General features: G+C 44.6%; 1 protein-coding gene across 11 annotated transcripts in view; it reads left to right on the top strand.

Moving 5' to 3' along the window:
• The first annotated feature begins 5,831 nt into the window (after positions 1–5,831).
• Positions 5,832–25,580, top strand: part of LOC119956314 (putative RNA-binding protein Luc7-like 2) — an 87,964-nt gene continuing 68,215 nt past the window's right edge. For 5 of the 11 annotated variants that reach the window (XM_038783422.1, XM_038783432.1, XM_038783426.1 and 2 more), the window contains exon 1: positions 5,833–6,139. In XM_038783422.1, the coding sequence (XP_038639350.1) occupies positions 6,079–6,139 (61 nt within the window). In that variant the 5' untranslated portion in view covers positions 5,833–6,078. Of the gene's footprint in view, positions 6,140–7,516; positions 7,602–25,580 lie in introns of all 11 variants that reach the window. The other 6 variants (XM_038783433.1, XM_038783427.1, XM_038783431.1 and 3 more) reach the window with 2 other exon arrangements.

Raw genomic sequence — 25,580 nt, 5'->3', positions numbered from 1 at the left:
CTACTTCCCTTATTTTGAGGCTATGTCCCCTAGTTCTGCTGTCACCCGCCAGTGGAAACAACCTGCCCGCATCTATCCTATCTATTCCCTTCATAATTTTAAATGTTTCTATAAGATCCCCCCCTCATCCTTCTAAATTCCAATGAGCACAGTACCAGTCTACTCAACCTCTCCTCATAATCCAACCCCTTCAGCTCTGGGATTAACCTAGTGAATCTCCTCTGCACACCCTCCAGCGCCAGTACGTCCTTTCTCAAGTAAGGAGACCAAAACTGAACACAATACTCCAGGTGTGGCCGCACTAACACCTTATACAATTGCAACATAACCTCCCTAGTCTTAAACTCCATCCCTCTAGCAATGAAGGACAAAATTCCATTTGCCTTCTTAATCACCTGTTGCACTTGTAAACCAACCTTCTGTGACTCATGCACTAGCACACCCAAGTCTCTCTGAACAGCGGCATGCTTTAATATTTTATCGTTAAATAATAATCAGGTTGCTGTTATTCCTACCAAAATGGATAACCTCACATTTGTCAACATTGTATTCCATCTGCCAGACCCTAGCCCATTCACTTAACCTATCCAAATCCCTCTGCAGACTTCCAGTATCCTCTGCACTTTTCGCTTTACCACTCATCTTAGTGTCATCTGCAAACTTGGACACATTGCCCTTGGTCCCCAACTCCAAATCATCTATGTAAATTGTGAACAATTGTGGGCCCAACACGGATCCCTGAGGGACATCACTAGCTACTGATTGCCAACCAGAGAAACACCCATTAATCCCAACTCTTTGCTTTCTATTAATTAACCAATCCTCTATCCATGCTACTACTTTACCCTTAATGCCATGCATCTTTATCTTATGCAGCAACCTTTTGTGTGGCACCTTGTCAAAGGCTTTCTGGAAATCCAGATATACCACATCCATCGGCTCCCCGTTATCTACTGCACTGGTAATGTCCTCAAAAAATTCCACTAAATTAGTTAGGCACGACCTGCCCTTTACGAACCCATGCTCCGTCTGCCCAATGGGACAATTTCTATCCAGATGCCTCGCAATTTCTTCCTTGATGATAGATTCCAGCATCGTCCCTACTATCGAAGTTAAGCTCACTGGCCTATAATTTCCTGCTTTCTGCCTACCTCCTTTTTTAAACAGTGGCGTCACGTTTGCTAATTTCCAATCCACCGGGACCACCCCAGAGTCTAGTGAATTTCGGTAAATTATCACTAGTGCATCTGCAATTTCCCTAGCCATCTCTTTTAGCACTCTGGGATGCATTCCATCAGGGCCAGGAGACTTGTCTACCTTTAGCCCCATTAGCTTGCCCATCACTACCTGTGGTCTTGGGCAGAGCAGGCTCATACCAAGCTGTGATACAACCAGAAAGAATGCTTTCTATGGTGCATCTGTAGAAGTTGGTGAGGGTCGTAGCTGACATGCCAAATTTCCTCAGTTCTCTAATCCCACGCTGAACTGAAGTCCCGTAAAATGTCTTACAAATTAAGTGCTGGTGCATTGCAGAGCCATTGACTGTGCAAGGAGGCTGCAGCTTCATTTGGGAGGCAGTGACGGCACAAGTGCTCATTTCCCTGCCATTGCACCAAGCGAAACCTAGCCAGCGATGCCTCAACCCGGATCAGATTTCATAGAATTTACAGTGCAGAAGGAGGCTATTCGGCCCATCGAGTCTGCACTGGCTCTTAGAAAGAGCACCCGACCCAAGCCCATATCTCCACCCTATCCCCATAACCCAGAAACCCCACCCAACACTAAGGGGCAATTTGGACCATGAGGGCAATTTATCATGGCCAGTCCACCTAACCTGCACATCTGTGGACTGTGGGAGGAAACCGGAGCACCCGGGGGAAACCCACGCACACACGGGGAGGATGTGCAGACTCCACACAGACAGCGACCCAAGCCGGAATCAAACCTGGGACCCTGGCACTGTGAAGCATTTGTGCTATCCACAATGCTACCGTGCTGCCCATTGCTACCGTGCTATTTACCGTGATAAATGAAGGGATAATTTTCTAAGCACTTACAGGCCACGTGGAAAACGGCTTGTTGAGGAGAAACCGTGATAAACAACAGGGAAAAGAAATGAGAAAGTCCTTGTCCAGTTTCTCACAATCTCCCTGAACCCCATTTACCCACCATAGAACTTTTGCTCACCCCCGGTCAGGAACTTATCTACCTCTTGACTCTTTCTGTTCTCACTCTGCGACCCCTCACTCCCTCCCTCCCAGCTCACCCACCCACCCCTCAGCTCACTCCATCCATCTTCCTCCTACTCCTCTCGCTCATACATCCCTTCACCTGTCTTACACCATCACCTCTTCCCTTGCTTTGTCATCTGTCTCCATCCCTCACTCCACTTCCTCCGTCTGTCCTTCACCCCTCCTTACCCCTCTCACCTCACCTTCCAAGCTCCCTACCCCACTCTCCCGTCTTCTCCTCTTTGATCTTCCCAGGTTGCCATCCCCCCAGACTGTGTGGAGTCTGCACCTTCTCCCTGTGTCTGCATGGGTTTCCTCCCACAGTCCAAATATGTGCAGGTGGATTGGCCATGATCAATGCACCAGGTTATGGGGAGTGGGCGGGGCAATGGGCCTAGGTAGAATAATAATAACCTTTTATTGTCACAAGTATGAAGTTACCCAAGTGGCCACATTCCACTGCCTGTTCGGGTAAGCTGGTACGGGAATTGAACCGGTGCTTCTGGCCTTGTTCTGCATCACAACCAGCTGTCTAGCCCGAGCGAAACCACCATTTTCGGAGTGCTCTTTCGGAGGATCGCTACGGACTTAATGAGCCAAATGGCCTCCTTCTGCACTGTAGGGATTCTATGGAAAAAGCCAGGAGTCTCCAGGAATTGAAGATCGGTATCCAAGACACGGTTGTGTTCAACCCTGGAGAAAAATTATTAAAAACATATTAAAATATTTTTTCCTGTCATTTTCTCTGAATAGTTCACTTTACCAGATAGAAAGATTGAAAATGGGTGGGGGAAAAACTGTTTGGGTGACAGTCAAACATCAACCAAATGGGTAATGACTCTTTTTTTTGGCTTTCAATTGCTGTAGAAGGGAAGTAAGTCACGAGGACGGATGTGTTTGTCGACTGATGATTGGAGTGAGGGATGCAAATGATGTGATGGAAAATCCAGGAATACATTTAATCACAGTTGTCAACCCTATTTCTCACTACTTCCTCCACTCCCCAGCCAAAATGTTGCTCCTTCAACACGACTTACATTGCGCAATTTAGAAATATTTCAGGCATTTACGATAGGGTATTGGTATTGTTTAGATACCAGCCTGGAAAATATCACTGTCACCAACCACGCTGTCAAACAAAAATTGGTTGTCAAACTTTATTTAATCCTGTAATCCCTAAAGTGCAGAAGAAGGCCATTTGGCTCCTCTGAAAGAGCTCCCACCCTAGGCGCACATCCCTGCCCGTAAACCAACCTAACCACATTTTTGGACACTAAGGGGCAGTTTTTTTAGTATTGCACATGCAGAGGGTGGTGAATCTATGGAATTCACTGCCCTATAATGCTGTGGAATCTGAGTCATTAAATGGTTTCACGAAAGAGAGATATATTTCTGATTTAAAGGGATATGGGGAACAGGTAGGGATGTGGATTTGAGATGAGGAAGAGATCAGCTATGATCTGATTGAATGGAGGAGCAGGTTTGAAGGGCTTAATTGCCTACTTCTGGCTCCTAATTCCTATGTTCTGATCTTTGGACTGTGGGAGGAAATTGGAGCACCCCTCGCAGACATGGGGGAGAACGTGCAAACTCCACAGTCACCCAAGGTGGGAATTGAACCCAACGCTGTGAGGCAGCAGCGGTAACCACTGCTCTGCCAGGCTGCCTATTACAATTTCAAAAGAATTTCCTGGGAGCAAATGTACTGCAAAGACTTGAGCACATCCCCCCTGAGGCTCCTTGCAAGCATCTGCAAGGGAATCTGTTATCCTCGATAATTCCAACCATCCCTGGTGTGAAGTTCCTTTGGAAAGTTGGCTGGAGCACGACTTGGCTGGGTAGATTTTGAGTTTGTTTACCAGTCACAAATTCCATGTCCCTTTAACCTGGCTAGCCTCGGGGCACAGTGGCCCGCACGGCAGCATAGTGGTTAGCACAATTGCTTCACAGCGCCAGGGTCCCAGGTTCGATTCCCGGCTGGGTCACTGTCTGTTCGGAGTCTGCACGTCCTCCCCGTGTCTGCGTGGGTTTCCTCCGGGTGCTCCGGTTTCCTCCCACAGTCCAAAGATGTGCAGGTTAGGTGGATTGACCATGCTAAATTGCCCTAAGTGTCCAAAATTGCCTTTAGTGTTGGGTGGGGTTACTGGGTTATGGGGATAGGGTGTTGACATTGGGTAGGGTGGTCTTTCCAAGAGCCGGTGCAGACTCGATGGACCGAATGGCCTCCTTCTGCACTGCAAATTCTATGATAACTATGATAACCAGGGTCAATGTCTGTGGGGAGTTAAATAAATAATCGCTTATTGTCACAAGTAGGCTTCAATGAAGTTACTGGGAAAAGCCCCTAGTCGCCACATTCTGCCGCCTGTTCGGGGAGGCCGGTACGGGAATTGAAGCCGCTCTGCTGCCTCGTTCTGCATTACAAGCCAGCTGTTTAGCCCGCTGTGCTAAACCAGTACATCAAGAATGGTGCAGAGGAATTAACGTGCTAAATCAGCCCCTAAGTTTAAACATTCTCCCCGTGTGTCTGCGTGGGTCTCACCCCCACACAACCCAAAGATGTGCAAGGCAGGTGGATTGGCCACGCTAAAGTGCTAATGTATTGGGGAAAAAATTGGGTACTCAAAATTTATTTTTAAAATAGCCTCCCGGCGCCGAGGACCCGGGTTTGATCCCGGCCCTGGGTCACTGTCCGTGTGGGATTTGCACATTCTCCCTGTGTCTGCGTAGGTTTCACCCCACAAGTAGGGGCAGCACAGTAGCATGGTGGTTAGCATAAATGCTTCACAGCTCCAGGGTCCCAGGTTCGATTCCCGGCTGGGTCACTGTCTGTGTGGCGTCTGCACATCCTCCCCTTGTGTGCGTGGGTTTCCTCCGGGTGCTCCGGTTTCCTCCCACAGTCCAAAGATGTGCGGGTTAGGTGGATTGGCCATGCTAAATTGCCCGTAGTGTCCTAAAAAACAGCAAGTTTAAGTGGTTGGGTTGTTGGGTTACGGGTATAGGGTGGATACGTGGGTTTGAGTAGGGTGATCATTGCTCGGCACAACATCGAGGGCCGAAGGGCCTGTTCTGTGCTGTACTGTTCTATGTTCTATGCATGTCCTCCCCGTGTGTGCGTGGGTTTCCTCCGGGTGCTCCGGTTTCCTCCCACACTCCAAAGATGTGCGGGTTAGGTGGATTGGCCGTGATAAATTGCCCTTAGTGTCCTAAAAATAGGGAGGGAGGGTTGGTTGGTTACGGGTATAGGGTGGATACGTTGGCTTGAGTAGGGTGATCATTGCTCGGCACAACATTGAGGGCCGAAGGGCCTGTTCTGTTCTATGTTCTAAGTCACCAGGGCAGGTGGATTGGCCATGATAAATTGCCCCTTAATTGGGGAAGGAAAAAATAACTTGGCTAGCCCATAAACTCGGCAGATGCCACTTTGGGTTGTACCCCCACCCCCACCCCAGGTAAATGAAACACATGTAAAAAAAAAAGAAAATGTTGGAAGTGCAATGGGATCCTTGGCTGAAGAGGTTGGAATGTTCCATTCCTTCCCCTCCCCCCCCCCCAGTTTTGAACTTGGTCGAGCCCCCGTCACGAGCCGGGGCCGTTGGCCGTGACGTCAGTTCCGGCCGGGCGGCTCGAGACGAGGGCGCTGCGCTCGAGCAAAACAAGAAGGGGGGGGGAAAGAAAATCTGAGGCGGAAAACAAATCGCCCTCGATGCGAACCGGCGGCTTCGGATGTTTTAAAAACCCGATCGTTCTCTGTGGCGAATCGGATAGCTTTAGCAACTGATAACCGTGCCTGCTGCTTTTTCTTCGACAAAAAAAAGTGCGTCGGATCCTCTCCAAAGCCGGAAAGATGTCGGCACAGGCCCAAATGCGAGCCATGCTCGACCAGCTCATGGGGACATCCAGGGACGGTAAGCGCGATCATGGCGAACCTTATCCTTCACTCGTTGAAAATTTATAGTGTCGATGTTTTCCCCCCTTGTGAATCGAGGTAACATGTCGGCTGTGGCGAATCCGGCCAATATGGTGGACGAAGCCCGAGCGCCCGCCCGGCTGGGGGGGGTGGGGCGAGAGTGATTGACGGGCGCGCCCTGACCAATCAGTGACGGCCACTCCCCGGAGCGGCGGCGGCCTCGGCCAATGTGGAGCGCGCGCCCTGGGACAGGCCGCGGGGCTGGCCAATCTGTGGAGCGGAGGGAGGCGGGTCGGCCAGCGGGCGTCGGGATTGGTCATTGCCCGAGGTGACGTGAGCCAATTGGTGACTGCGGCTGCTGGGGTGGGTGGGACTTGTCTCTGCTCGCTCAGCCAATGGGAGGATCGCGAGGCCGGGTCTTGGCCTGTGTGTGATGGGGGATCAAAGCCCCCAATAAAAGGAGGAGGGGGAGAGAGAGACTCCTTGATCTGTTTCACTACATCCTTCATTGCATTCGCATGTCGGCCATGGATTTAAAAACTCCAGCTTATTGGCGATCTCTACATTGAATCTGGGAACACTGGAAATCTGAAATTATTTCTGGAATTGCATCATTCTTACATGAAACGGATTCATGAGTTTTTAATAAATTGAAAGTATTCAATTATTTTCTTTTTCTCATTAAGCGGCAATTTAGTGTGGCCAATTCACCTACTCTGCACATCTTTTTGGGTTGTGGGGGTGAGACCCGTGCAGACACGGGGAGAATGTGCAAACTCCACACGGACAATGGCCAGGATCAAACCCGGGTCCTCGGAGCCGTGTGTTTCCTTGCTAACAAATTTAGAAGTTAATATCTTGGTGTGCAGTTCCTGTTTTACTTTGTTTCCCAGTGGTCCCATTAGTAATAAAGCTCCTCTGTTCGCATCACACCTGTGACACAGGATAGGCTGGTCATTGGGAGCTGCTCTGGCAGGGGGGAAAAAGATATCTTGAGTGCGTAAAATACATGCATTGTGTCTGAAGTGCCCTTGAGCAGTTTTATGGGTGGAATTGATCATTGGATTCATGATAATTGCAATCTGCTTGTCCACGTTGTCCAGTCGTCAACATTATGTCTGTGATGAAGATGCTGTCAAATTTCTTACACTTGTGAAATATATAACCACGTGGAGGATTTGCTATTATTTCTTTTCTCTGATGTTAATCTTGCAACTTTCTGCAACACTACTCTGATCAAACATAAAGACTATCTCATCCTTAGGACCCTTAAAAAATTTGATATCAGCCAGTTAGCAAGGATTAGGACCAGCTTTGATATCCCTTTGATTTTTTTCTGTATTTCTTTTGTCTTTCTAAATCTTTGTTTAAACAGTGAGTGCTGAAGACATCGGGGGGAAATGGCTTGGAGAGGAGTTACCAACGGTATGAGGGAACTAAATTAACACACAGCTGAAGTGGTGAGAGTCCCTCTTTTAAAGTCACCATAACTCCATCTGTCTGTCACTAGTGAAGGCAATCTAATAATTCCCAAGTTACATTACTTGGATGTAATACAAAGTAAATGGTAAACTACAACTATAGTGGTTTCTGACGAGGGATAACTTTTGTCTTGATTAATCACTTTTCCTAATTTACAGAGGAAACATGGAGATGTTCGAACGATACATTTGATTGTCAAAGTGCATTAAAAAATCAGAAAATAAGTCAGTTTTCTTTGAAAACCTTATTTAAAACCAATTAGATTACAAGATTTTTTGGGATCTTTACATTTGTTTGCTGGTAAGCAATGGAATTTCCCATTTGTGCGAGTTCATAATTAATAGGTATTTCCATTATTCACATAATGGGTGAAAGGCGCCAGCTAAATCTTGTAATCCAAGTTAGTGAAAATAACTACACAATCCTGTACAGAAACAATACTGTGGATGCTGGAAATCTAAAAAAACTGCTTAGAGATTCCAGGATTTTTTTGTTATTACACAAATCCTGTTTTCCTACACAACTACTTGGCTGAAGTCTACAATGCTGAAAGTTTATTGAAAAAACAAGGTCATGGCAACTGTAGAACTTGCTGCTTGGATCCAAAATCTAATTTCTGTGTATTTTGAAACTCATTCCTTAAACTAGATACACTTAATGATTGGCAGGTTAAGGATTAAGTCATTCAGGACTAAAGATTCCAGGTAACTAACGTTAAGCCAATAATCTTGGAGTTAAATCCAAGCAATGACTTGTTAAATTGTCATGGCTTAATAGATAATTGCATGTAACTGTCTTGATATTGAATTGAATCTTGCTTATTATGATGCACTATTAGCAGATTCAGAACCCCAAGTCTGATGTTTTTCATCTATTGGTAAAATCCAGACATTCAATGTAATTTCACCATGAACCTTAGTTACTAAATTAGTTTTGTCACTTCTCACCTTGAAGTGATCTGCACCAATGAAGTGGGTGATGAGGAAACTGTCTTTGGCTACACACGTCGTATTCACAAAACAAACAATCTAATCAGATTTCCCTCACCTCCACCCTTCCATTAGTGATAGGGGTTGGGAGTAAAACTGACCCACCTGCCTTTTTTGAGTCTCGTAGTTTTTTTCATTTTACTGAGAACATTTACCACCAAAAATATATTCTAAACCTCGTGTGTAATATCTGCAGGAGTTCTACAGTTCTGTGATCCTATTGAGTGAGCTACCATGAAAAATTGCAAACAAAATGCAGTCATTATTTTATGTTATTTAGAATTCATTTGTTGAATCTAGCATGAGATAAGTGTATTGGGGGGGAAAATGAGGTATTGAATGTCAACAAATTGACATGAGGTACACTGATTCAGCAGTTGGTGATTTAAGATTAGTATTGTTAAATATTCCTGGTTTTTGTTCCCAGAATTTTGATTGTCTTGAATAATAGATCATTACTCTTTTCACAAAAGCCCAGCAAAGTGAGAATTTAGTGCAAAAAAATTAAGTTACAAGGCTGCATAATGTTGCAATATAGCACTAAGTGCTCATGTCAAAAGCTGATTTTTTTTGACATCTCTATTTAAATTTTGAAAATATATTATTCACTATTGGAATAGAGATTGGGTGTCTTCAGATTTGGTAATCAGACCAGGGCACAGAGATGTAATTCAATTTCTATTTCAAGACCATATATTCTGTCCTTTTTTTACATAATACTTGACTTTATAATTCTTCTTGTTAATGAGCAAATGAAAAAGAAGTAGAATCTTTTGGAACACTCTCTGCTGTATATAGTGAAGAACTGGGAGATGCAAAACTGAGGTGCCGCAGCTCCTGTTACTGATAGGAGTTTACATAAGCTACTGCAATAAAAAATCAGTATACCAAATGCTCTGAGAAGTTGTTTTAGTCCTGCCTTCCTTCAGTTCTTCTGGCTTGCATCCTCCCAGTACTGTCAAATTATGAGAAGTGCACGGCAAGAGCATAGACTCTCCACTCAATGTCTTGCCCCTTCCTCCCCACGGATTGGAGAGTAGCTCAAGTTTCTGTTATTTTTTTAGAAAGGAAAGATTCGTAACCCTGAATCGGTTGAGGTCTGTAAATTGTACTTCAGGACAAATGATTTTGGAATGCATTATGTAGAGTGTGATTTTTGGTCACTTGTAAAGGTTGGTGATTATAGTCATTGTGCGTTGTTTTGAAGCAGCCTTGGACCTACGCCACCAACCTGGTTGATTTTAAAGCTGTCATCAGAATGGCGGATGAAGATGATCTGACTGATAATTTGCACTTTTGCTTTCAAGAAGTGTGGATAAAGTACTGAATGGGTGGGGAATATATTGGGGTTGAAGTTAGATGTTGTAGGGTTATGGGACAATACTTTGGATAGGTACCTATATGAAATCACATAAACTAAAGGCTGTTAATCAAATTTGATCTCGATGGTGCTTTGATTTTTTAAAGTTAGGTGGGAGCAACAGCGTTATCCACTAATGCATCTCCTGACGTTTGATTGATTACATTCCGGGGAAGGGCTGGTGGGGCAGGAATTTTTCAAGTTTTCTTTCCTTCCCTAAAGTGGCCTAGTGTTTTTTTTTCATTTATGTATATATATTTGTTGGTTATGTTGATGTTTAATCTACTTACATCAATGTCTGGATGGGTGGACCTCGATAGAGCAATTTTTTATGTTTTCCTTTATATGTTCATACCATGCATGGTTAAAGCTAACTGATAAAAAAGTGATCTAGGGCTAATAGTCGATTAGCAAATATAGAACAAAGAACAAAGAAAAGTACAGCACAGGAACAGGCCCTTCGACCCTCCAAGCCCGCGCTGACCATGCTGCACGTCTAAACTAAAATCTTCTACACTTCCTGGATCCGCATCCCTCTATTCCCACCGTATTCATGTATTTGTCAAGATGCCCCTTAAATAGTTTTATAATGTAATGCTCAGACTATCGAATATAAACTAGGACCATGCTTCTGAAGCCCATATAAGATTTATTGGGCTCCATTTTCTTCTCCTTTCTTCTTAAAGACAAGTCTTTGGGTAAGAGCAAACCGTGTAATTTTAATTTTTGGTACTCTGTTATGAGAATAGGCTACAAGATAACTTGGAGAAATACAGGCTTTGATTAAGGTTTATAAAACAAATGGGGAGTTGGTAGTAAGCCAGGTTACTTGATATGGATAAGGATGGCCATGCCAATAAAATCCATACATGACGAGTCCACTTCGAGGCCATTAGTACTTTCAGTTATGGGAATAGGCTTCAAGATTACTTGGCATTAAGGCCAACCTTTCCTTATAGGATAACCCTCACATCCCATTAATCAGTCAAGGAAACCTTCCCTGAGCTGTTTCGAATACAAATATCTCCTTAAATAAGGAGACCAAAACTGCATGTGGTCTCGCCAATGCCCTGTACAATAGTAGCAAAATATGCCGCCTTTTATATTCCATCATATTTCCTTTTGCCGCCTTAATCACTTGCTGTGCCTGCACACCAATATTTTGTGATTCACGTACCAGGCACCCTGATCCCTCTGTACCACTGAGTTCAGTCATGTCTCCATTTTTAAAAATGCAGTTTTTAAAAAATGTATTTCTGCCAAAGTGGACAAGATTACATTTTCCCGCATTCTGCTCCAGCTGCGAGGTGTTTGTGTTCCGTTAACTGGTGGACATTTGCACTGCAAGGACCCCTCCCAGCTGTGAAGAATAACTTGCCAAAATCATTTAAAATACTAACTGTTAGCCTGTTAATACGAGGACATTTCAAATTTGCCACAGATTCATGCACTGACTATTCCTGAAATTATGCCCATATTACACAGTAGGTTGCTGATTTAGATGCAGTAAAATTGTTAGTTTTAAAGCTGGGTGTCCTGCTGTGCTAAACATTGGCAGAAGAGTTTATGCTGCAAATTTGTTATCTACACAGGATATATGGCACTGAAACAGGCCATTCAGCCCAATCATTCCATGCAATTGTACCACCAACCATCTTTGGAAATTTAAATTACTTTTGTAGCCTTGTATTCTTTTCTCACTCATTCCCTTGTCCAGCCTCACCTTAAATGCATCTATATTATTCGCTTAAAGCTTTCCCTGTGGTTGTGAGATCTACATTCTCACCACTCTGGGTAAAAATGTTTCTTCTGACTTTCCTATTGGATTTCTTGGTGACAATCTTCTATTGATGGCTGCTAATTATGGCTCTTCCCCACAATTTGGGCGGCACAGCAGTTAGCACTGCTGCCTCACAGCTCCAGGGTCCCAAGTTCAATTCCGGCCTTGGGTGACTGTCTATGGAGTTTGCACTTTCTCTTCGTGTCTGTGTGGGTTTCCTCCGGGTGCTCTGGTTTCCTCCCACAGTCCAAAGTGTGTAGGTGAGGTGGATTGGCCATGCTAAATTGCCCCATACTGTTCAAACAGGTTAGGTGGTGTAACTGGGTTACGGAGATAGGTGGAAGTGTGGGTTTAAGTAGGGTGCTCTTTCCAAGAGTTGATGCGCTGAATGGCTTCCTTCTGCACTGTAAATTCCATGATAGCAATTGGTTTCTATTCTTGCCATTATCATTTTGAGATGACAGGGTGGAAATAATGATAATATTCAACTGTTTGAGAATAAATATACATGGCATCTCAGTCCAGAATTTATTCCAAATTAATTGTCGAGCTTGGATAGGGTTCTAGCTCTTTATAAAATTTCTCCTTTTACGATGGTCTCAGTCTTTCTCAGGACCCCAAACCTATTGAACTTCACAATGCTGCTTAACTGTTTCAAAACTAAGCTTGGTACCACCAAATTATTATTTTCTGATTTTCTTATTTATTTCAATCTTTTTGGTTTCTGCATTATGAGTCTTGGTCCATTGCCATCGATTATTAATTTAGAAAATGAAAAGCAAGATGAGATTAAAAAGCATTGGCTCTTGTGCTTGACCATAATCAACTCTATCCTGGAACTATTTTTTTTAAAACTTTTTTTTAAAATTTAGATTACCCAATTATTTTTCCAATTAAGGGGCAATTTAGTGTGGCCAATCCACCTACTCTGCACATTTTTGGGTTGTGGGGCGAAACCCACGCAGACACGGGGAGAATGTGCAAACTCCACACGGACTGTGACCCAGAGCCGGGATCGAACCTGGGACCTCAGTGCCGTGAGGCAGCTGTGCTAACCACTAGGCCACCGTGCTGCCCCTATCCTGGAACTATAAACCACATCCAAATGAAAAATGAAATGAAATGAAAATCGCTTATTGTCACGAGTAGGCTTCAATGAAGTTACTGTGAAAAGCCCCTAGTCGCCACATTCCGGCGCCTGTCCGGGGAGGCTGATACGGGAATCGAACCGTGCTGCTGGCCTGCTTGGTCTGCTTTAAAAGCCAGCGATTTAGCCCAATGAGCTAAATCAGCCCCTTCCTAGAATACTTTAAGATCATCCTGGATAGTATCAACAGCTCCAAAATTATTTCTTCCACAGCTAACAATCTCTTATGACCTCCTCCCACCCATCCTCTATTCTCGGCTTGGAACACCATATTCAGAGAGCTATTGCACTACTTTGTCTTAAATCAGTTAAATCATTCTTTTAAGCTGCTATGGCACTTATTTTCTAAACTTGCTACCAACTGAGTCCGTGCCCCATCTTACTCCAAAGCTTCCTCATCTCATCCATGAAGCATATCTCACCTGACAGCTTTAAGATGGGTAGCTGCATAATGCTTGTATAGTGTTCAGGATTTGCTTGTTTCAAGGTGCTATTGCAGGTAATATAGATAAGTGGTGATGTTACATGAAGATTGTACAGTAAGAGGAAATTGTGTTATCACCTGGAAAGGAAGAATGTTTAAGGTTACAGGAGAAACTGGGAAATGGCGCAGGGTGCGTTGCTCATTTGGTGAGCAGGTGCAGACACGGCCACCCAAATGGCGGCTTTCTGTGCTGTAAAATTGTGATTCTGCCCCACGTCTATCATGATTCCTATCCGTAGCCCATTTTTCCTGACCTCATTAGCCTTTCCATATCATCTAACAAGGCCTGCATCTATTTAAAACTGTCCCTCACATTCCTTCTTCAGAAAAATCCATCCCTCTATTTAACTACTGCATTTACTCGCCTCATTTTTCTCTTGTATCCTGGTACATGCTATTTTGGGGTAAAGAACCTGCCCACTGTATTGAGATGGAATTGGTCAGGATCCAGATCGCTGGAGAGGAACAGCCATGTCTTGGATTTAACACCTGGCTTTGAGATATTTATAGAAAGCTCTACTTCATTGACAGTTGAGATGTGTTCAATGGACAAGTAGATTGTTTCGACGGGATGGCTTCATTCTAAACGTCTGGAAACACAAAGGCTGATAAGGTGTTACCCTTGATTTCAGAAAACATTTAAATTAGTTCAGCATGGGTATAGTGTAGATAGAACATAGAACAGTACAGCACAGAACAGGCCCTTCGGCCCTCAATGTTGTGCCGAGCCATGATCACCCTACTCAAACTCACGTATCCACCCTATACCCGTAACCCAACAACCCCCCCCTTAACCTTACTTTTTTTTTTAAAGATATATTTAAAGATTGCATTACTGACCTTTGTTGTTACACAGAGTCTAAATATGTAGTTAAAACAGATAGGAAGTAGACTGGATTAAATCATTCAAAGTAGGCAGATGAGAGATGGAGACAGAAATCGTTCTGTATGACCTTTTATGACATTCATGGTGATATATAAGTGCAAGTTGTAAACAAATACTGTACTAAACAGCTGAGTAAACAGGATAACGAAACCGAGGCACCTATTCAATTAACTAACAAACTAATGAAAAAGGATAGCAAAGGGTTGTGGAAGTAATAGGGAAAAGTTAGAGGTGTCAAAGACTATATTTGACATTGAAGGATATTTAAGGAACAGCTACAAAGGATTCGGTGGGTATGGTGGAAACGTTACTCTTGGAGTATGATAGTTGACTATCAGAATTGAGTAATTTTGTGGCGCAGTCCGCTGCCTCACGGTGCCGAGGTCCCAGATTCGATCCCGGCTCTGGGTCACTGTCCGTGTGGAGTTTGCACATTCTCTCCGTGTTTGCTGGGTTTCGCCCCACAACCCAAAGATGTGCAGGGTAGGTGGATTGAGCACTCTAAATTGGCCCTTAATTGGAAAAAAATGAATTGTGTACACTAAATTTTTTTTTAAAGAATTGAGTAATTTTAACAATACAGCTATACCATTTTAATAGCTTACTGAACTCTAGGATTGTTCTGTAAACTGGAAGGAGGCTAATATAGTTAGCATTTTTTTAAAAAGGTGACAAGATGGGCCCAGCTAACTGTCAGCATGCTGTTGGTGATTTGAACATTCTGAACTCTCCCTCTGTGTACCCGAATAGGCGCCTTAGTGATTTTCACAGTAACTTCATTGCAGTGTTAATGTAAGCATACTTGTGACACTAATAAAGACGGCACAGTGGTTAGCACTACTGCATTACAGCGCCAGGACCCAGGTTTAATTCCGACCTTGGGTGACTGTGTGGAGTTTGCACTTTCTCCCTGTGTCTGCATAGGTTTCCTCCGGGTGTTCCGGTTTCCTCCCACAGTCCCAAGATATGCAGCTAAGGTAGATTGGCCAGGATAAAATTGCCCCAAGGATCCAATGATGTGAAGATTAGGTGGGGTTAAGGAGAAGATTAGGATGGTGAAGATTAGGATGGTGGTGTGGACCTAGGTAGGGTGCTCTTGCGGGTCGGTGCTAACTCGAACGACCGAATGGCCTTCTGCACTGTAGGAATTCTTTGAATTTTTAGCGATGCAATAAGATTTCATGGATAGTGGAAGGCATGTTAGAGATACACAACATGGCTGTAAAAAAAAGTTATATATTACAAATCTATGAGTACTTTTTGAAGAAGTTATGAAGATATTGGATAAAGGAAGCACGGTATGCATTGCCCATTTAGATTTTAATAAAGCTTTTGATAAGGTACTGCACAAGACGCTTCTGTGCAAAAGTGGTCTAATTCTCCAGTCTGGAAATCTGTTTGGAAACAGCAGTTGTCTGGAAATTATTTGAGCACAACCAAGCAACTCCCAGCATAGGAACAGCTTTGAGAGCAGAAATGTGAAAAATACAGTGTTTGGATAAGTAAAGCAATTTTTAATGTTGCTTTATAATGTTTCAATACTGCTTCAGGGAAATATTTGTACCTACAGTGTTTTATAGTGTTCTCATTTGTGGTTAGGCATTCTGAAGTTCTTAAAAGTAACGGTAAAGTCACCACAGTCCCAAATGACCATAGGCTGCTTTCCCCTTTGGAGGGGGAAAGCTGACTGGTGGTCCTTTAACCTAAGGATCACCACACATCGGGTGAGGAGCAAGGTTTAAAAGGCGAGGCATTCACAAATAACCTCAGCCAGTACGAGAATTGAATCCACACTTCTGGCCTAACTGTCTCGCCAAATGAGCTAAACCGGACCCCAACGTTCTATAATCCAGAAATGTCATGATCCCAAGTATTCAAGTAGTGGCTGGTTTAGCACAGTGGGCTAAATAGCTGGCTTGTAATGCAGAACAAGGCCAGCAGCGTGGGTTCAATCTCCATACCAACCTCCCCGAACAGGTGCTGGAATGTGGCGTCTAGGGGCTTTTCACAATAACTTCATTTGTGAAAATAAGCAATTATTATTATTATCAGGACTGAAAAAGTTGCAACGTATATTGAATAAGATTGAGAACTAGCAAGCAGAATGTAGACAAAAAATTGTTATAGGTAGATTTGGATGTGTTTGGACACTAATCATCAGTGATGTTCTACAGTGATTGGTGTTGGGACTATTGCTCTGTACTATTAAGTTAATGATCTGGTTGTAGATGTTGGGGCATGAGCTGAAGTGTTAGGAATGTAGACGATTCTTGGCTGCTACAGGTACATTTTAGTGTATTGGGAGATTAGATTCATGAATCATAAATAATGAATTTGTATAAATCCAACGTGCATGTGAATAATGTGATTGCTCAACTTGCATGCACCCGTCAGCGGAAAGCATTGAAAGAAGGTAGAAAAACCAAGAGACCTGTATATTTTAGTGTACTGACCTCTTAAAGTATATTGGCAATGCTGAAGCAAAAGCTAGATCAAATATAATGTTGGAGCACGTTCATTCCTCTACCATTCTTGATGTAGGATCCATAGTTAGTCCACTGCTCTTCACTTGTACAAATCCTTGATGATGTCTAGACTTGTGGAGTCAGTTTTTCATGCTGATGGTGCTTAATTCCACCCCTCTGCCTCCTTTGATCCCATTCTGCCTATTCCAGTGGGCATAAAAGCTATCATGCAGTTTCAAAGAACATCGTTTTCCTAATGTAATGGTCAGCATTCCTCCCTCATCCACCAGCAGCAAAATCAGGTTAACTAATTATTCTAGGACGTGGCTTTTTACGCATTCAATGCTGCATTTGTCTGTGTGTGTACAGTGACTGCTCTCAAAGTCTTGGGTGTTTTAAGATGCTTGGTAATCTTTGTTATCATTCATGGGATGTGGGCGAGGATGGCTAGGCCATCCCTAAAGGTGGCGGTGAGCTGCCTTCTTCAACCACTGCAGTCCATATGATCTATGTAAACCCACAGTCCTATAAAGGAAGGGAATTCCAGAAATTTGATCCAGTGACAGTGAAGTAACGGCAATATAGTTCCAAGTCAGGATGGTGAATAGCTTGCAAGGGAACTTCCAGGTGGTGGTGTTCCCATGAATCTGCCGCCCTTGTCCTTCTAGATGGCAGTGGCCATAGGTTTGGAAAGTGCTGTCCAAGGAGCCTTGGTGAGTTGCTGCAGTACATCTTGTAGATGGTACACACTGCACTGTACAAGTGGAGAGTATACCATTGCACTTGTGCCTTATCAATGGTGGACAGGCTTTGGAGAGTCAGACGGTGAGTTACTCACCACAGGGTTCCTACCCTCTGACTTACTTTTTAAATACTTTTTTGCATCCTGGATATTGTTCCAACTAAATGTTGGTAAAACTGCCCATCCTCTTTGTCCCCTGCAAGCCACCCGTGTGACACTGGCCTTTACTTTGTCAATTTCTCTGATTACAGTTTAGCCTAAGCCCATAAGTGCTGAATCTTGATACTACTTGTCCCCAAGCTCAGCCTCCACATCTGATGCACCATCAGCATTTTATTCCATCTTTATAAGATTGCAGCCTCCATGCCACACAAACTGCCTTCTTTGTGCAGAACTAATCTACAACTTTAGTAGTTTGAGACCTGATTTCTCTGGAGGTCCCCTTGATGGTTTCTTCCCAACACAACAATAACCCATCCAAATTTCTCAATTTGTGCTCTCGTCACCCCCATGCTGTGCCCCAGCTCCTTGACTTTAATGTTCTTGTCTTCCCCTTCAAATCTTTCCATGACCATGCCTCAATCCTATCTTACACATAGCCCCCCTCCTGCAACACTCTTGTTCTTTGTTCTGCCTTCCTTCAACCATCTATTGTAACACTCTACCATCTACTTTTGCTGTCCCCTGCTGTTCAAAACATCTTTCAGACCCTTTCCTTCAATGTACTTTGGCCCAATCTTTCCTGTGCTCCCCAACCCTCACTCATGCCATCCCTGCTTTCTCTCGTTGGTTAAAATTGCCAGGGAAGGAATTGAAATTTTGTGATTAAAGTCGAGGGAAAATTGGTATGTAGGTCACCCTAGCCCCATACCTTTATGCAGCTGATAGAAAAGTCACAGACCAGTATTAATTGGCGCTTGTATGCAAGTCACTTACATTAATGACTTGATTTTTGTATACTAATAAATGTCTCCTGGTAAACTGGAACTTCATTTTCTCCCATATGTGTATAACAGGTTTAACATTTTTTTTTTGGAAATGTTTTTTATTGAGTTTTCATATTTTATATCCTACAAATTATTAGGAAAAAAAACACGCAAAAATTAACATGTATAATTACAGGTAAGCATCTTCATAATAACAACTGTGGCCGCCCCCTTTAACCGGCATACATATTTTACATTCCCCAATATGGCCGAGGCACGTGTTTATAGGCATTTATTGACAATTTGGCTTTGGGCCTTAGCTTGCCATCAGACCCCCCCCGCGCGCTACCTTTCCCCGATTCCTGTCCATTTTCCCCTGATTCTTGGCCACCCGACTATTCTTCCTCTTGTTTGTTGGCCACAAACAGGTCCCGGAACAATTGCATGAATGGCTCCCACGTTCTGTGGAAGCCGTCGTCTGACCCTCGGATGGCAAATTTGATTCTCTCCATTTGGAGAGATCACGAGAGGTCGGACAGCCAGTCTGCAGCTCTGGCCGGTGCTGCCAGCCAAACAGGATTCTACGGCGGGCGATCAGGGAGGCAAAGGCAAGGGCGTCCGCCCTCCTCCCCAGGAATAGATCTGGCTGGTCTGAAACCCCGAAGACCGCCACTATCGGGCATGGCTCCACCCTCACCCCCACCACTTTGGACATAGCCTCGAAGAAGGCTGTCCAGTACTCCACAAGTCTGGGGCAAGACCAGAACATGTGGGCGTGGCTGGCCGGGCCTCTTTGGCACCGTTAACATCTGTCCTCCACCTCCGGGAAGAACCTACTCATACGGTTTCTTGTTAAGTGGGCTCTATGTACCACTTTTAGTTGCGTCAGACTGAGGTGGAGTTGACCCTATGCAGTGCTTCGCTCCAGAGTCCCCAACCTATCTCAATCCCCAGGTCATCCTCCCATTTCCTTCTTGTTGCGTCCAGTACGGTGTCGTCCCTTTCTACCAGTCGGTCATACATGTCGCTACAGTTCCCTTTCTCTAGGATATTTGCGTCCAGTAGGTCTTCCAGTAGTGTCTGTCATGGCGGTTGTGGGTACGTCCTTGTCTCCTTTCGTAAGAAGTTTTTGAGCTGCAGGTACCGTAGCTCGTTCCCCCTGGCTAGCCGACATTTCTCTGTCAGTAACAGGTTTAACATAACTACATGAGACATGAATCAGCCTACAAGGAGTCAATATTCCTCTTTAGACAAATGCTTTTATCTTGGTTTTTGAATTGTAAGTTACACTTTAGATAAATTAGCCGAATGGCCTCTTTCTTTGTATGCGATCCTCAGTTTTGCAACGTGTCTTGGGATAAGATGCTACATGCACAATGTTAGGGCTTCTTCTATCCACACAGTGCGCTACACCTTTGTTGCAATAAATGGCTTAGCAGTTTGACCTGGAATGTTTATCCCATGGAAGCTTTTGGTTCTGTTGCCTCTCTTGCCTCTGAGTCAGAATTCTATGAGCTTAAATCCCAAAGCAAGCTTAGACATATGATCTTGGCTGACAGTTCAATGCAGCTCTCTAAATGCTGCATTGTCTTTTGATGAAATGTTAAACTGGGGCCTCAGAATCCAAAGACGTTAAACAAAAAGCAGAGAGATTTCTAGATATCATGGTGAGCAATGGTCCCTGAAGTAATCACCACAAACAGATGATCTTGTTAGTTTGCTTTCTCAGCCATTGTTGTATGCAGATTAACTAATATTTCCCTACATAGTACCAGTGACTGCACTTTGAAAGTCATAGAATCCCTACACCGACCCTCCAAAAGAACACCCTACCCTATACTGTAACCCCATAACCCCATCTAACATTTTGGACAATAAGAGGCAACTTAGCATGGCCAATCCACCTAACCTACTCATCTTTGGACTGTGAGGGGAAACCCATGTAGATACGGGGAGAATGTGCAAACTCGATACAGTTACCCAAGGTTGGAATTGGTCCCAGGTGCTTTGAGACAGCAGTGCAAACCACCGTGCCAACCTCACGAGTTTTTTATGAAGCACTTTGCAATATTTCATTTTGGTTCATTATTTTATGGAAAGCCATTTAATTTGAAGAAGTCAAGCAAACCAAATTGAGCCTTCACGCTTTACCATTAGTGAGATCACATCCTAGTTGTAGAGTCTTAGTCATTGTTACATAAAAGGAGACCATTCGGTTCATTGAGTCTATGCTGGCTCTCTAGAGAAATCCTGTAAGTTTCATTGGCCTGCTCTATTCCTGTCGCCCAACAAGTTTATTTCAAGTGCCCAACCAATTTCCTTTTGAAATAATTGATCATCTCCACTTCCACTACCGTTGTAACAATTGTTCATTTGGCATGGCTCCTTCCTTCTTATACACATGACCACAGTTATGATTAATATAGCTGCCTGTCGGGGGCAGCACGGTGGCAGAGTGGTTAGCATTGCTGCCTCACGACGCCGAGGTCCCAGGTTCGATCCCGGCTCTGGGTTACTGTCCGTGTGGAGTTTGCACATTCTCCCCGTGTTTGCGTGGATTTTGCCCCCACAACCCAAAAAATGTGCAGATTAGGCGGATTGGCCACGCTAAACTGCCTTAATTTAAAAATATATATAGCTGCCTGTCAAATCTGAATCAATTTTTTAATGAATTGGTTGCCATTACATTGCAACTACTTGTAGCTAGATAACACCTTTAAACTAATTAAATTTCCCAAGGATGTCACAGGAACGTTATAAAATAAAGTATGACATTGAGCCACATTAGGTCAGATGACCAAAAGCGTGCTCAGGGATTGTCTTTAAAGAGTGTCTTGAAAGAGAAAGGCAAGGTGGAGAGGTGTAGGGAATGTCTTCCAAAGCTTGAAGCCTGGGCCGATGAAGGTGCAGCCACCAGTGGTGGAGTAATTAAAATTGGGGATGCACAAGGGGCCAGAATTTGAGCAGCACATATCTCAGAGGGTTCTGAGGAGAGCAGCCTCTATTTCAAACTTTTGCAGCTTGAAGCAACATAAAAATAAAATACAGGTATTCCTAATTTTCCCAATTTACTTTCCAAAGAAAGTGTCAGCTGTGAATGGGATTACCAAAAAATTCAATGTAGATTTACAGAACTTCACATTAAAGCAAAGTCCCATCTGCTTTCTCAGCTGGATGTAAAAGATTCCAGGGCACTATATTTCTGAGAAGAGTACAGTAGTGGAACTGTTGCATGTGTCCCGGCCAATATTCATTTAGCACTCGATCAACACTACTAAATAAACAAATTATCTAGTCATTATCACATTGCTGTTTGCAGGAACCAAACACAAGTTAGCTGCTTCATTTTCTATGTTAGAACAGGAACAACACTTCTACAAGTATTTAATTATGTGTCCTTTGGGTTCTTCCTGTAGCCTGTCGTCACTAAACTGTAAACCACAAACTTGTAAACCAATACTCTGGAGTCTCGGGTTCAAATTCCACCACAGTAGTTGTTTAAATTTGAATTTTATGGTGTAATTTCCATTTGAAACGGTATTTGTAATCTAATTCCTCCCCTGGAGGACACCGTGCTGTTACCATGAACAGATAATTGAACAAATAATAATCTGTATTGGAAACAGTGAGATAAGTGAGTTTCACAGAAAGGGCAGCACGGTAGCATTGTGGATAGCACAATTGCTTCACAGCTCCAGGGTCCCAGGTTTGATTCTGGCTTGGGTCACTGTCTGTGCGGAGTCTGCACACCCTCCCCGTGTGTGCATGGGTTTCCTCCGGGTGCTCCGGTTTCCTCCCACAGTCCAAAGATGTGCGGGTTAGGTGGATTGGCCATGCTAAATTGCCCGTAGTGTCCAAAATTGCCCTTAGTGTTGGGTGTGGTTACTGGGTTTTGGGGATAGGGTGGAGGTGTTGACCATGGGCAGGGTGCTCTTTCCAGGAGCCGGTGCAGACTCGATGGGCCGAATGGCCTCTTGCACTGTAAATTCTATGATAATCATAGAATTGACAGTGCAGAAGGAGGCCTGTCGGCCCATCAAGTCTGCACCGGCCCTTCCAAAGAGCATCCTACTGAAGCCCACGTAACTACCCAATCCCAGTAACACCCCCTCCCCCACTTAACATTTTTTGTACACTTATGGACAATTTAGCATGGCCAATCCACCTAACCGCACATCTTTGGACTATGGGAGGAAACCGGAGCACCCGGAGCAAATCCACGCAGACATGGGGAGAACGTGCAGGCTCCACACAGACAGTGACCCAGCCGGAATCGACACTGGGGCTGTGAAGCAGCTGTGCTAAGCACTATGCTACCGTGCTGTCCCGATAAATAAACCTTCCTCAGTCTGAAAAATGCTAAATAATTGTATGACCTAGAGTTTCTCAAGTGGAAAGAACTTGGGTTCTGCCTCCTGCAACATTATTTATTTACTTTTGGGAGTGATGCAGTGGTTAGCACTGCTGACTATGGCGCTCAGGACCCGGGTTCGATCCCGGCCCTGGATCATTCTGTGTTCTCCCCGTATCTGCGTGGGTTTAACCCCCACAACCCAAAGATGTGCAGGTTAGGTGGATTGGCCACACTAAATTGCTCCTTAATTGGGAAAAAAAAAGATTGGGTACTCTAAATTTATAACTAAAAATTATTTATTTGTGTTTTTCCCAATTAAGGGGCAATTTAGCGTGGCCTACCCTGCACATCTTTGGGTTATGGGGGTGATCCCACGCAGACGGGGGAGAATGTGCAAACTCGGGATCGAACCTGGGTCCTCGGTGCTGTGTGGTAGCAGTGCTAACCACTGTGCCACCCTCTGCTTCCTGCAACATTGTAGCCACAATGAAAACAGCAAAAAATCAGAATTTTTCCTAGGTGTACAAAACTTGAATGTTGTTTTTTGGACAGAAAGGTTGGTATCATTTGCAGCTTTGGGCAATTTATCAGAGGAGGAAATAAACTGGTAATTATAAAATTAATCATAGAAGTCCTACAATGCAGAAGGAAGCCATTTGGTCCATTAAGTCGGCACCAACCCTCTGTAAGAAAACCCAACAAGGTCCCCGACCCTATCCCTGTAACCTCACCTAACCTACATATCTTTGGACACTAAGGGGCAATTTTAGCATGGCCAACCACCTAACCTGTATATCTTTGGGAGGAAACCGATGCACCCGGAGGAAACCCATGCAGACACGGGAAGAACGCACATATCCACACAGTCACCCGAGGCCGGAATTGAACCTGGATCCCTGGCGCTGTGAGGCAGCAGTCTACCCACTGTGCCACCCCAATCACATGATTCCGATTTTGTTTATTGCATTTGTCTCGACATTCAACCTTTTATTTTATTTTCTTTTAATGGCTCCTTGTATTTTTGACAACTCAGAAATTTACTTGTTCAGATCATGAACATTTTGGTTTCATTGTTAGCCAGGTCTGTCTCTGGTGGCAAACTTCCAGTGGTGGCCATGGTGTGAGCGGTCACACACTAGGTAGCTCCTGCTCGAAGGTATAGGAAAGAGCCTTTTTACCCGATTATTGGGTGTAATTTTGACAAAAAGTGTGGTTAAAGTTCGGAGGAGCAGCTTCCCCGGAAGTGGTATGTCTGCTGGTTACCAAACCCGGCAGAAGATGGTAAGAGACCTGGCCAAGAATTGGAGGGAACCTGTGGCACAGCAGCCAGTGGAAGGATGGCAGAGGGGGCTTGTGCAAGTTGGATAGCCCCAAAAGGAGAAGTTGATGGCTTTCATCAAGGATGAGTTCCGCCAGCAGTGGAAAGAAATGCGGGAGGACTGTTCGACGGGGCTGTGCCATCTCTGAAGAGCTTGGTGGAGTGGTTGGAGAAATGTTTGGAAGTGCAGATCCGAGAGATTGAAGGGTTGATTTCAGATCACAACGATCGAGCGGTGGCATCAGAGGCGGAGGTGGGGCTCTTAGGAGACCGTTTCAAGACGTCGAGGACAAAGGTGGAGGAGCAGGAGGACAGTTCGAGAAGACAGAACATGCGGATAGATGGCCTGCCTGAAGGAGTGGAAGATGTGAGTGCCACGAGGTACGTGTCTAAAGATGGTGGCAGAGGGGGCTTGTGGACCCTGAAGTGGACAGCGCACACAGGTCTCTGAGGCAAAAGCCAAGAGCTGGGGACACCGAAGATCTTGCGTTGGGGTTAGCACGGTGGCGCAGTGGGTTAGCACTGCTGCCTCACGGCGCTGAGGTCCCAGGTTCGATCCCGGCTCTGGGTCACTGTCTGTGTGGAGTTTGCACGTTCTCCCCGTATTTGCGTGGGTTTCGCCCCCACAATCCAAAGATGTGCAAAGTAGGTGGATTGAACACGCTAAATTGCCCCTTAATTGGAAAAAGGAGCCAAGGGGAGGGGAACAAATTCTGAATATATCAGGACATTGGAGCCATGTTGGCGAAACAGCATACAGGGTTCAACAAGCATCGGCGGCAATCGGCTCTCCCTGGCGAAGTTATGAGTGACATTTGAAGGCCGGGAATATTACTTTGAGACCCCAGAAGCGGCTGAGGACTTCATCAAGGAGCATAAACTGGGGGAGAACTGAATTGAACAATTCTGGGGAACTGAAATGCCAGCATTTTGTAATGGTTGGGAATACGGTTGAAATTGGTGGGGGGGCTTTCTTTTCCTCTGGTCTGGAGGGGATTCTTTTTTGGGATTGTTTGGGGTTTGGGGTTGATAAGGGGTAGCAGGGGTTGAAAGTTTGTGGGGATGGGTGTTTCCCCCCCCCTGTTTCATGGGACTGTTTGTATTTTGTCTCTTTATTTGTTCTCGGGGGAGGTAACATGGTGTTCAGGGTGAGACTTTGTTTGGGTGGGGGAGGGTAAGATCAGCAGGGAGCAGAATTTTATAAGGAGTTTGCGACGGACCTGGCACTGCATCTTTTGGGGGCGTTTAACGAGGCGCTGGAGAAGGTGGGGTTGCCAGAGACGATGACGCAGGCAGTGATCACATTAATCCTGAAAAAGAGGTATAGGCCCATATTGCTGTTAAATACATACGTAAAAGTGCTGGCTAAGTTGCTAGCGTGAAGGTTGGAGGATTGTGACCCAGGGGTGGTTGTGGAGGACCAAACAGGCTTTGTGTGGGCGGCAATGTAGTGCAGTGGTTAGCACTGTTGCTTCTCAGCTTCAGGGTCCCAGGTTCGATTCCTGG

Source organism: Scyliorhinus canicula, chromosome 23 (genome assembly GCF_902713615.1).
Source record: "Scyliorhinus canicula chromosome 23, sScyCan1.1, whole genome shotgun sequence".
Lineage (NCBI taxonomy): Eukaryota > Metazoa > Chordata > Chondrichthyes > Carcharhiniformes > Scyliorhinidae > Scyliorhinus > Scyliorhinus canicula.
This window is presented reverse-complemented; position numbering and strand designations above follow the sequence as displayed.